General features: G+C 29.7%; 1 protein-coding gene across 7 annotated transcripts in view; it reads left to right on the top strand.

Moving 5' to 3' along the window:
* The window catches only part of LOC143206952 (G protein-activated inward rectifier potassium channel 3), a 62,479-nt gene that overhangs the window by 42,033 nt on the left and 6,863 nt on the right, over nucleotides 1-13,583 (top strand). For 4 of the 7 annotated variants that reach the window (XM_076419832.1, XM_076419831.1, XM_076419833.1 and 1 more), the window contains exons 3-4: nucleotides 10,533-10,717; nucleotides 13,001-13,269. In XM_076419832.1, the coding sequence (XP_076275947.1) occupies nucleotides 10,533-10,717; nucleotides 13,001-13,269 (454 nt within the window). Of the gene's footprint in view, nucleotides 1-3,331; nucleotides 3,703-9,425; nucleotides 9,529-10,532; nucleotides 10,718-13,000; nucleotides 13,270-13,583 lie in introns of those variants that run through there. The other 3 variants (XM_076419835.1, XM_076419834.1, XM_076419836.1) reach the window with 3 other exon arrangements.

Genomic DNA, 13,583 nt, shown 5'->3' with positions numbered 1-13,583 from the left:
TTTGTAGCGATTTGGTGGCATTGGTGTTATACCAATCATCAGCAATGCCAAAATAGTTCTAAGGTTATTGTTGAGATGTAGGAGGGGATATACGTTGAATTAAAAAATACAGGCATATTTTTTTACTTTCTTGCGCAATTTGATCCGTAAATATGTATCTCGTTAAGATTAAATAGATATAAATCGACACAAATGGTGAATATTATGCAGAGATTTCTGATAGGATTTATCGTTTCGAATTTGATACGAGATATGGTATTGACAAAAACGAGATTGACTGATGAATGAATGTGGATTAAATAGAGGTTTACCTTTTATACGATTTGTTAGTCGTGATAATCGACGGGTTAGATTTAGAAATGTTGTCAACAGATTGTTCGATATTTAGTTGGAATAATAACTCTTGTGATTAAATGGCTATATTGCATTTTATGGCGATTCTCCTTCATCAGGTTATTTTGTCATTACACAGAACGTTGAATTAAACGCATATTTATGTAGCCAGGTTTGTTGGCATTTCTAGGGAGGAAGAACTGTAACTTTTTTATTTCGCTAAACTTACGCGTATAAAATCTTGATTTCCAGATTTTTCAAGGTCAACGCAGTTCTCCATACTTGTCAGGTAATTGTCACGATCGTATATTTTTGGTCCTGTTAAAATCTCAATGTACCCCTATATAATACTTGGCAGTTTTGCACTCTCGTTATCCTCGTTGCTTGCTTGATAAGAGCGAAAGCATGTTTATTTCGATTTACGTGTGTTTCATCTTGTTTTAGACCATATCCTCTCAGATGTTTTTGTATATTATATAATATATCCTTTTTAAATATCATTTAAATACGCTATTAAATGTGACGGTTAAAATGTCTGCATTACTTATGAAATATCAATGGGGCTACAACAAAACCGTTTAATTTAAACTTTAAGAAAGCAAGAGTGGATTTGTTGAAAGGCGATGAAAAACGACACTGAGGGTTTTTATCTAATAGAAAACAATGCATATTCCTCTTAGTTATTCTCATTCTCAGACATCTCATTTCCTTCAATACACAACTGTAGCCAGTGTTATAACAGTCGTCCGATATAAGACCCTCTCCTGAAGTAACGGCTACAAGGATATACTAGGTCATGGCACCATCTGAACATACTATAGTACTAATAAAATTATTTTTGAGGATTCCTTGTACCTTCGTCTGCCAATTAGCTTATAATGATGTTCGATATGTCATTGTTTCTACTCAAATATCCATTTCCAATATTTCAATTCCAGATTCCAATATTTCAATTCCAATATTCCAATAGATTTCAATATTTTACGGATGATAAATTGAACTACTGCAACTCGCGTTTGGTGGCCTTACAACTTGAACTATGATGCTTATGCTGATAATCTACGGATTAAGGGTGCTTTTCATAGCTTGAATGTTTGTTAATTGGAATTGATTATCGCTAAGGAACTTTGAGCGTCTTTAATACGTGGATGTGACCTTACAGCTTCAGGGGTGATACGTTGCCCGAACTCAACTTATATGTAGCAATGAATGTTTCCAGTAACTGAGTCTTTTTTCTTGATAATTAATTTGATTTCGGTTAATTAAATGAATTCAAAAGATAAAAGAAGTTAAGATCTCCCTGGAATCCTATTTATTTAATTAAAACTAAAAGGTTTTAAAACTTTTATTTAATTTAAAATGTTTTATTTTAAGGAAATAAGAGGTGATTGATTAAACGGTCATATATATATATATATATATATATATTCCAAGGTCGTTAGATTTCTAATAACCTGCAGCTCTTGAGCCTTCGGTGATTAATTAAACGGTCAAACTCTTATACAACAACCACTTTAACCTAAACATACAACAAAAATTTTCAGCAAAATCAGGTGGACCAGATATAGCCAAACTGTCATCAATCAAATCACTTTTAATTACTTAAATTATTGAACCCCTGTTTTAATATATCTATAAACTAAGCAAATGTATTGGTCAAAGTCTTTGAATTTCAATGCTTAGGCTACAAAATATTGAGTATCGTTGGCTGGTAATTTTCTCGAAATAGTTACGGTGGCTATTTGTTCGAAATGCTAGTTTTTCGATTATCTGAGTTCTATCTTCACTGCTGCTAGATGTGGAGTACTTCGTATGCTAGATGTAAAATTTGATATATTCCAAGGTCGTAAGATTTCTAATAACCTGCAGCTCCTGAGCCTTCGGAATGATTTATGAGGAAAGAAAATAGCCCAATTACTATACCATTTTACTACTTTCTTGCGGTATTTTCTTTAGACTAATTTGGGGTATAAACACGGCATAAACACATCAATACATATTTCCCAAATTAAAATTAAATGTATACTTGAATATTTGACTAATATTTGTAAACTATATACGTTGGTGTGATGTTGTTCGTTTCAATCTTTCCATGTTCTCCAACACTGTTCAGTATTATTGCCTCAATATTGTTGTAATAATATTCTATTATGTTTCGTAAACCATTTGTAAATTCTTTTAAACTTGTTCGCTAACTGATTCCACCATTTCAGTCTGGAATTCACTAAACACATTGATCATGTTGATCATGGTTGGCTCATAGGTTGGTTATATGTTTCAACGATATTGTTCTGACTTGTTTCTCGTTATAGTTTTTGGTGATTTCTATATTTTTAGACAATAAAATTTCGGTTTCTTGAGGGTTTTAGTTTTGGGGTCTTGTATACTGCGTATCCTTTGTAATTGGTAGTGTATCCTTTTCATGGTATAATGCCATTGTTGTTACACTGTTTCGTTGGTTTTGACAAAAATATATATTCTCACGTTTAGCATTGGAAATTTGTTATCGCAGGTTTATTATTCTTGAGGAAAAAAAAAACAAGAAAATAGGAACATTTTGTGATGTATTGCAAATATTACAATTAAAAATAAATTTAGTACAGCTTTAAATCGTTCTTAAACAATTTTGGAACGCGACAAGGAATTGATTGCATTAGGTCACAATAGCAGGCGTAATTTAATTCACACTGCATTTATAGAAATATATTTATTATTTAACGAATTACGCTCTTTCCATTAATAGGAACATCATATTGTTATATATTTACTTAAATTATACGTATACGATCGACCCTGTAAAACAGTTAAAACGAACAAATTCTACGTAAAATATGCAGTTTTGACTGGTAATAAGCCCTATCTTTATAAACATGTAAACAAGCGAAAAGAAAGAACGCGCTGATACTAAGAGCAAATAGAAGACAAACGATAAAATGATAAGAAACCGTCATGTTATTTAACAGACAAAAAATAGGAAATTCACACTAAATCATAAATTTTATCGTAGAACTTCAGACAAGATTTAGCAACAAATGGTACGAAGCTATTATGTTTATCAGAGACAAATTAATTCTGGTTAACACTTAGGTGAAAATTAATAATATCCCAGAAAAGGTTTTAAAACCGATCGATCTCGTTGTGTAAAGTTAGTGCGAAAAAAGATGGAGAAACTGTTGAATTTGTAAATATAGTGAATAGTGATTTATTTTTGACTGCAAAATTTTTGACTTTAACAGATACCATGGAGAAATTGAACGATAAAAAATATTTGATTGATGATAATTCACCAGTCACTCCAAATGGTAATTATACTCCTGGAATTTATTATTATGGCAAGGGCTCTCCAACATCTCCTAGTTCATTTAGCAGGCAAGTTAATTTAGCAGCAGTTCAATACTACTTGTAGATTTGTGTTTAAATTTTAAGTTTTATGTTATAACAAATGGTGAAACTTATACGTCTGCAACATAACTCTTAGGTTTGGCTTTTGATTGAACTTATAAATGTTTTTGATTGATCCTATGACTGTCATGTCTTGTTTTCTTTTTACTCTGATACCGGTCGACATAAATCATCATATTCTATCATTTGTTTATTCGATTCCTATTATGATGTTTTAATTTTGTCATAATTCATATCACTCGATTTTATATGTAATATTTTTATATTTATATTGATTACATTTTATATTGTATATTTTATCTGTATTTTATTATGTTAATAACATTTTTTTTCGATTTCTCTTATATTGTTATTTTACTAACATATGCTATAGATTTTACCAATTCCGTTCAATTCAATAGGTAATCAATATTATTATTTTTATGGCGATATTTAAAAACTAAATTATTTTTCATGATCCTCAAAGATGTGGTGTTTTTTTATATATATGATTTAAATAAGATAGAAAGTTTTTTTTTGTTTTTAATATATTTTAAAGTCTTTTTTTACCAACTATGGGTTTATCTGGGCTGGACTTACAGTTTAACGTGGGCTCCCAATCACAGTCCTCAGCATTAAGCTTACCGACTGGCGAGTGACCAACTTTAGCAATCATTCCAGAAGACATCCGGTCTTACCCTAACATACTTAACGTTTTTACGACCATGCCCCGAACCTGCCGCTATCGCAACAGTAGGAAGACCGTTCTGTCGCCTTTAACACTGGGCCACCAAGCCGACTAGATAGGAAGAATTAATGTGTGCAATGGGTAATACTTAGAAGAATAACAATGTATGCAATGCTCAGTATACTTTAATCTATTCTAGTTCGCAGTTTATTACAATTTTTCCATATATTTGTTTTGTGTTTCAAAAGTGAAACTGTTTCATTTAAAAATGCCTATATAGAGCTTTTTATAGATCATTGGCATTTTAAAATGTTTCCTTGATAATGATGGTGATAAATATACTAATTAAATACAATGGTTTTACGGAAAACATGTACAATTATTTATGTGCGTCCGCTACTTTGAACAAGGGTTGAATCTGGCTGTCATAAAGTTTAAACTTCCTGCACTATTTCAATTACCAGTGATGTCTATATTTGAGTTTTTAAAATACTTAATATATACATCATATAATGTTCAAATTAATTCCTCTTGTCCCTTTTCTGATGATAATATTTAATACTTGTCGTTCCCATTTTTATATTCTCTCTAATACTCTGATATCTACTATATCGACTTTGTACGTTGTTGCAAACCTATTTAGTTGTCATAAATTTTGACATGTCGGATCTTCTACTGTTTAACGGGTTTTTACGCTGCCAATGGACCAATTTTCAGTTGTGTACGCTATCTGTCACTATTTTGTACGTTATATTGTCAATCTCAATACCTAATTTCTCAACAATTTTGTTATTCATAAAATGCGCATTTTGGAAATAAAGTTTTATTTGAAAGTACTACTCAATAGTATGCCATGATATGATATGATATGATGGATTAATTTAGCTGAATTAATTTTTTAGCTGATTTATATAGTTATTTTATTATGTAATATCAGACCAGTTATCTGGATAAGTTCAATTTGAATTTATTAGTTGTTAATTTATGGTTTTTCAGGTCATAATGGTTCATAGTATATTTGTCTCTAATTATAACAGATAAAAGCGTATGTTTGACAGCGATCCGTATTATTTAAAGTAATTAATTTTTTATATAATTTTTTCCCAATCTATTAATATGCGGTTTTCACAATAATTTACGACGCATTCTAGTATCAAGTATATTTATTAATTTTTATATTTTATGGACAATTAATATTTTATGGCTAATAAATATTTGGATTTACAGAGATCTAGTAATGTAAAAATTCCTATTCTTGTTTTTTTTGGAGTTCTTATAAACGAGATATTTTTATAATAAGGAAAAGACAGGATATTAAATATCTGACATGGTTTCTAAGTCACTGGCTAGTCAGTAGAAATAAATGATTGACGCTAAAAATGCAAAACGAGTATCTTATATTAAAAGAGTAAAGCAAGAATTTGTAGATATCTAATGTTTAATGGTTATAGAATTATTTTTTTTTATTTTAAGGTAATGTTAATTTACTCAATCACTATTATTCCAGTGATATATTTTATGACGAAAATTACATCGTATAAAGTTATTAATAACTACTAAGCGTATATTGTTATAATTTGTCTTTTTGGACAACAGTAATATGTTAACACCGTCAAAGTGAAATTAAGAAATGATAATTGAACTAAAATGGTGACCAATTCACTATCATTAATTTGCGCCTCAGGAAGCAAACACCTTTAATGCAAATTATGTAAACTTCAAATAGATATGATAATTCGACTGTAAACAGTCGTCTTGCTAAATCAATGTGAAACATGTGTGTATGACGTCTTTATTTGTTATAAATCAGTTACCCATCAACAATACAGATAACATATGTTATTTAAATAGAAAATCCTCTTGACGTATTACTAGACAGCTTATTTTTGACATATTTCCATTGTATATATATACAGGGGGTGAAGAAAATAATATAAATACCTGGCATGTACACAATATTTATTTATTAACTGCGTTGAGCTACAGTTCTTTGTGAAATAAATTAGTAGAGTGTCTGAATAGTCCAACGGCGTTCATTTGCTTCGGAAATCACTCATTGCTGTAAAACTGCCCATAACGGTTCAATTCTATTAATGTCTAGGGAGTACGCTGGTCGTGGAAGATGTTTAAAGATATTCTGATGCTCGTCATATTAATGTTATATGTGCTAGTCATAGTAACAACTTCATCATTGAGGATGTCGAGATATTTATTCGTGGTAATCTGGCCAGTGATGTTTTAACGGTCATAAAACAAAACTTATATTAGTGCTGAAATAGAATATACAATCATTGGCATGTAAATTGTGCAATACATATGCGTCATTTTATTTAAATGTAAGCAGTCTTGCCAAAATCCAACAAGAGGTACTATATTGCATGGTGTTCACATTATTTTGTGCTTGTATATGTATTTAGCAGCTATACCTTGCTAATCCCAGCCTAAACTTTTCATCGTCTGACACGATACGCCGCCGAAAAATCCTTTTTTATTGCCTAGCAGTAAATGAAATCGGCATGAATGTTTAAAAGCGTTTGATGAGCTTTTGCAGTATATTTCGTGAAATCAAAAAATAAAAATAATTAATGTCGAAATTGTTATTTTGTGCCTTTCCTGAATAGCTTCTGTGTAAACTAAATAACTATAATACTCAATGGAAGAGGTTAAAATCTGGTTAGGTTTGTTAACAGTTGTTTAAATATTAGATTTAGTTTTATGACAATCCTTAAATGTTGTTAATTAAAAATTAAATTTTCTTTGTTTATATAGTCATAGTAAACTGTTGTGAAGTTATTGTCTAGTTAAAATAAACATATTATTGTTTAAGTGTCTGTAGTTTCATGTGTCTGTAATTTGTTAATTTGATTTTTGTTTGCAATGTTGTTATGCAAAGGCCCTCTTTAGAGAACCATATTTTTTAACCTTGGTAGTTTCGACTATTAAACAATAACATTGTTTAGTTTTAACATTTTAACATAATTTTATTGTTTTAGTCATGTCTGATAAATATATTATAATTATGTAGGTTATAACGAGTGATGAAAATTATATTACAGATAATTTATTTGAGAAAACATGATTCGTCGCGTTTTATACCAAAAGTTATTTAATGAATTAAAAATTATAATGATTATTACTCCTTACTTATTAATTGTTTGTCGTCTTGTTTCTTGTTCTTTTGTGTGATATGACGGGCAATATCGCTGATTCAGTCTATTATTGTTATATTTATTATAAATTCTTAGTATTAGTTCCTCTTCTTCTTATGTTATATATATATATATATATATATATATAAATTACTCGACATATGTAAAAAAATATGAGGCAATGCTGGTATGATGATATTTTTTGTTTCGTTAGTATGATTTCTAGCCTATGGGATAGTTGATTTATTTTTTGTTTAGGAAAAATTTTAGATTGGTAATATAAAGGGCAATTAATGTGTGGAACCTAAATATAATCCCTAGAAATATAATATTATCAGATTACTAATTTTTATGATTTACTAATTTGAAGAGGCATTTGAGAACTCAACCTAGAGCTATATTTGTAAAAAGTACAAGTTGCTGCCAACGGTCTAGATCCACAAGTGAGCTAAATATTCGAAAAATCAGCTTAGAATCGATGATAAAAAGTTAATTATATCAGTTGAAGAATGCTCGATTTCTCAAATAGTATCAGTAAATTAACTTCGAGCATCTATTTTGAAGTTAAATTGGAAACATCAATTAATTTTTTAAATCCCGTTAAACAAACAGAGCAGCAGATCAGATTCAAAATCAAAGAAATGTACTGATTAGCCAAAAGATACTCCCTACTTGAGTTAAAATCAAAGAGATTGGTTTATCCGTCAATTATAAAGTATATTTGTAATATATAAAGTATAATTTCAATCTACGATATACATACTGATGTATCTCTCCTATCTTGATTATGTATTTAGGTAAATAGAACAGAACAATAGCAATAAATTAATGTGTAAATTAAGATTCAATGTAAGATGCAATAAAAAATCTGCTGAGAAGGGTAAGTTATGTTGAAATATTTGAAATTATTTTCTACTATTCTCTCTCAGCTCCCTTTCTGTCCTTTCTCTATTTCAACTCACTCTAATCTTTCTGATGATATTGCGTCAATAATATGAAATATGTTTTGAGGCTATCCATAAATAGATAATATCCATTACCGGTCTGAAAACTTCTTCAGCATTTCTGAAATTTGGAAAAACTGAGCTATAACGTATCTATATAATATATAATTGATAATCTGATGTCCTGTGAATATATCGTGCGTACGCAGGAATTTCATTGAAATACTGCTATTTTTACCTTTATCGCAACGTGTGTCCGAGTTTTATTATGTAAGAATATTAAACATGCATTTATTGCCTTGCGTGTTTGTCGAAGTATATCCTACTTTTCATTGGTAAATAAAATACGCTCAGATATATATTTTTTGCAACCTATCCAAACCATAATGAGTGAACGGATTATCAATGGTATTTTAACTAAATTCATCTAATAGGTATATAACTTCAATTGGGATTATTCGCAAGTCGGCTAGACCTATTCTTTTTTCACTAACTTCTAGTTCATCTGAAAGTTTTTTTGCAAAGAACAAAGAAAGGAAATAATGTGAATAATATATTCTTCGAAATATTTCGACTGTCTGATTATTTTGAGTTAGTGTGTTCTAAAATTATTATTCAATCGTTTTAGTTATGCTTTGTTGACTCCTCTGGCGGACAAATGATCTACATTATTCATGTTTATTATTTTACCTCTGTGTAAGTTACGATTGTTCATTATCACCGACGATTCAATTAGTACTTTAAACAAAAACGATACTGTGTATTACATCATTACTCTTGACACATATGCTTTCATATAGTGGAAAATATATTTTATCTTTTGATAGACAAATCTGATATAAACCAATTAAAAGTTAATTAGCACTTTTTAAACCTTCAGTGTATGGATTTACGAGAAAATTAATAATAGTTCTGATAAATAACTCCAATTAGTGGTTTATCTCACATAGTGCTGTGTCTAAGTGCTTGTTTATACATGTAGTGTCAGTGTAGGAACCACTTAATAAATGATTAATTATTTGTCAAATAAAGGGTAATTACTTAATAATAAATTAATGTATACTTAACATATTACGCAAATGATATTTAGTTTCTGTGATGTTTATAGAACTTTTCTGAAACTGTTCAAATTAGTTTTTTGATACTAAATGATTTACATTATTTACATGTATTTATGTTATTGATTGATTTTATTGATATAATATACAAAATTATAATTTTCAATAGTCTACTTGTATCTTTTTATAAGGCGAACGTGAAGTTTATTTTTAAAAACTAATTATTTATAAAATGTGTTTTATACGGTGGTGATTCTGTAAATTCGATTGTTCAAGGGTGGCGATTATTTAACGCTGATTCTGAAAAATTGGATGTATTTTGTTATTTTAAACATGATATCATTTTGTCTATGTACGTTACTTTTAAAGGCATTCTTACTGCCCCAGTGAAAACTTACTCGAATACATTTTTCAAAAATGAAGTTTAAATGATGCCATAAATAATTGGGGAAGTAATAGCCAATAACAATTATTTATACGAAAAAGAATAATGCAAAGAATTATAAATTATATTGAAAATGTCAAAAATATGTCTAAAATCTATAGGTATTTTATTTCTTTCAAATGATAATCAAAAATAACTTGGAAGACAGATTTCTAACCCAAAGTAAAATAATTTAAGGTATATTGAGTATATCGCTAAAAAAGTAGTTTGCATTTTTTACGAAAAAGAATAATGCAAAGAATTATAAATTATATTGAAAATGTCTAAAATATGTCTAAAATCTATAGGTATTTTATTTCTTTCAAATGATAATCAAAAATAACTTGGAAGACAGATTTCTAACCCAAAGTAAAATAATTTAAGGTATATTGAGTATATCGCTAAAAAAGTAGTTTGCATTTTTTTATGTATCGCTGTCCCTTGTCATATACACCATAGTACTACCAATACTACTTAGATAGCAAGCAATAAAAATATATAAGCTTTTCAAATATATCTCTTAATATATTTTTTATAATTGTTTCTTTCTTACAGAAAATCATTTCGTCCAAACGCAGTAAGGAAGTTACGTCGTCGAGCTGTCTTTAAAAATGGAGACTGTAATATACTCCAGTCAAGAATCTCAAAGAGACGTTTACGTTATTTGCAGGATATATTTACAACTCTGGTTGATTCCCAATGGAGGTGGACACTCACTATATTTGCCATAGGATTTTTAGGTAAGTATTAAAGTATAATACCAGTTAGGTATAACCAGTTAGGTATAAGGGTATAAAAATACGTAAGAATCGGAATGTAGGAAGGAGCTTTTGCTGATGATATATTGTTGATAAACTAGTTGACAGTCCAAGCCATCTACGAAAATCCCTAACCAGATTAAGAAAACGGTACTAAGAGAGTATGGAATGATATGTTATTGAAGGAGTACCAGAATAAAACAAGCAAATTGGTTTAAATATCTGGGAATAAAAATTGAAAGTATTGAAAGCCTCCAAAAGATGTAAATATGACAAAATAGGAAAAGCTATAGATTTATACATCGTCGCAATTAAGAGTAACTTTATTAATAAAAAGATATATGAAATAAAAGAGAAATGAAAATATATAAAATAATATATAGACTTCTAGAATGATAATATGAAAAAAGAAAAAGAAGAACTAAACCGCTGAAATGAATTATCACAGAATGGTGAGAAAAGTAACAAGGATGAACAAGTCCACAAGAGGCTTTAAGATAAAAAAAATATAAACTTTAGTACTTCTAGGAAAATATATAGAAAGGGGCAGCTCAGGTGGCGCTTAAGGAGTATGGAAAAAACAAGACAGAGTACGAGAGTTGGGAAGTGAGGACTGAAATGAGCAGGGCGAGAGGAAAGCTTAACACGTTCGCTGCCGATCTGGGATTCAATACTTACCCTAGATGCCGACTACGTTTTTTCTCATTACAACAATAAATTATTCCTCTATTTTAATATTTTTTGACAAAAATTTATTTTATTTGTGTTACGCGCCAGAACGTGATCGGCACTGTGGTTAAATTTTATTATCGATGGGAGCATAACGCGCGAGCGCGTGGCGAATGAAAATGGACAGAACAGGAAAATACATTGTTGATTAGAAGATATAATTTAATATAGCATAACAAAATTCCAGGATATCCAGGACATGCACTGCATACATAAATAGTGCCTTTCCTTTTTTTTGTAAATAACAATTTTTACATTGCTTTCTCATTACCTTTCCTAATTTATTATTCTCTCGTATTTTCAAAACATGTTCGCTGATAACCGCTCTGGAAGTAGGTTTGGATGGAGCCTTTGGTAACCTTTTTATGACAGACTAACGAAAGTCGTAATTTGGAATACGATTATCTCAATATTTATTGGAAAGTTAGGGCACGTTTCATATCTATTTTTCCACTTTTAGGCCGAGAGGGCACTGACATCGACATTTTTTCCCACCATATGCAATTCTGTAATACATATGAATCAAAAAGGAAAAATCGAAACCAAGCACGTAAATGACTCACCTATAAGCTTTAGGTAATGCTGATATAACTATACGAATATATTGCTAATGTCGAATTAAATACAAGGCTTAGAAAGACCACCGCACATCTAACGCGCTGGAACGTAAATGGTGTCCAATGAAAGCTACCCATTACGCGCTAGCGCGTTATTGGCAGCGAACGTGTTAAGCGAACTTGAGAGCAAGGTACCAGAATTAAGAAGAAGAATTTGTACGCGGAACATGAAATAACGGACACAAAATCTAATACATCTACACTGTTTAGTATATTTTAAGTATACGTTATATAGTTTCAAAATTATAATTCACATTTTTTTACCATTTTTGAAGAAGAGCCATCATTCCATCGCGGGTTCAATTGTTACGATTTTGATTGAAACATTTATTCTGTAATGTGAGTTCTGTTCTACTGAAACCAAAGGATTGCTCATGTATTCAATCAAAATTACCAGAACAAAAGAAAGAAAACCACTTTAAATGTTACTAGTTTCTTTATTAATTTTTTTAATTTGAAATGTTTTGAACACCACTAACCTGAAAGCAAATGGAACTAAACATTATTATTATTAGGTATTATTAAAACGCGAGAACTAAATTCAATCGTCAGATCTTATTTTCAACTATTATCAACCATTATGCAACTGTTTAAACTAATTTCTTTTCTCATACCATAACTGTTATATCAATTAATTAAAATCTATAAAGTTAAAATAATGGTTAAAAATTTTATATCAGTGCCTACATGTTGTAGTTTCAATCCATTTATTCTTTATGTAATCACCACACAAAACATTGCTTGTTTTTTATTATATAATATTGATTTTTTTTCCACTCTATCTGAAGGTTTTTATTCATATTATCTTATTAATAATTCTTGAAGATCATATTATTTGTACTTTAAATCGCTTCAAATTATTTTTTACATTTTTAAGTTCCTATTTTTTTCATTAAATTCTCACTGTACTTATTTTTAGGTTCTTGGTTAATTTTTGCACTAATATGGTGGTTAATCGCCTTTACTCATGGGGATCTAGAACAAGATCATCTACCTTCCCAACAAGAGGATTCAAATTGGACTCCATGTGTTCTTAACATTCACGGATTTACTTCATGTTTCTTATTTTCAATCGAAACTCAACACACTATTGGTTATGGCGTACGAACCACAACAGAAGAATGTCCCGAAGCAATTTTCATTATGTGTTTGCAGAGTATAGCAGGAATGATTATACAAGCATTTATGGTAAGTCACATTTTGTTTATCTGTCTTTATTTTTACAAAATACAATGTCTTATATAGATGTAAAATATTTATGAAATGTTTAGAACTTTACAATTTTTAATTTATTTGAAAACTTTTATTTTAACGGGAAGATGAGGAAATTTATTGCAATCCCTGTATAAACGATATTGAGTATCGACTATACCTTCGTTCGCTTCGTTGCTTTTGATGATCTTCTGAATTGCAGTGTTTTTACCCAAATAGTAAATTTTTCTTGTGTTCGTACATTTTGAACTCCACATTTCTGTATACCAGGTTAGTTTATGGTGCCTTTA

This window comes from Rhynchophorus ferrugineus, unplaced genomic scaffold, assembly GCF_030347505.1.
Source record: "Rhynchophorus ferrugineus isolate W39M unplaced genomic scaffold, kcgeb_rfMv2 rfM1, whole genome shotgun sequence".
NCBI lineage: Eukaryota > Metazoa > Arthropoda > Insecta > Coleoptera > Curculionidae > Rhynchophorus > Rhynchophorus ferrugineus.
The sequence above is the reverse complement of the archived record's forward strand: the minus strand, read 5'-3'. Positions and strand labels throughout refer to the sequence as shown.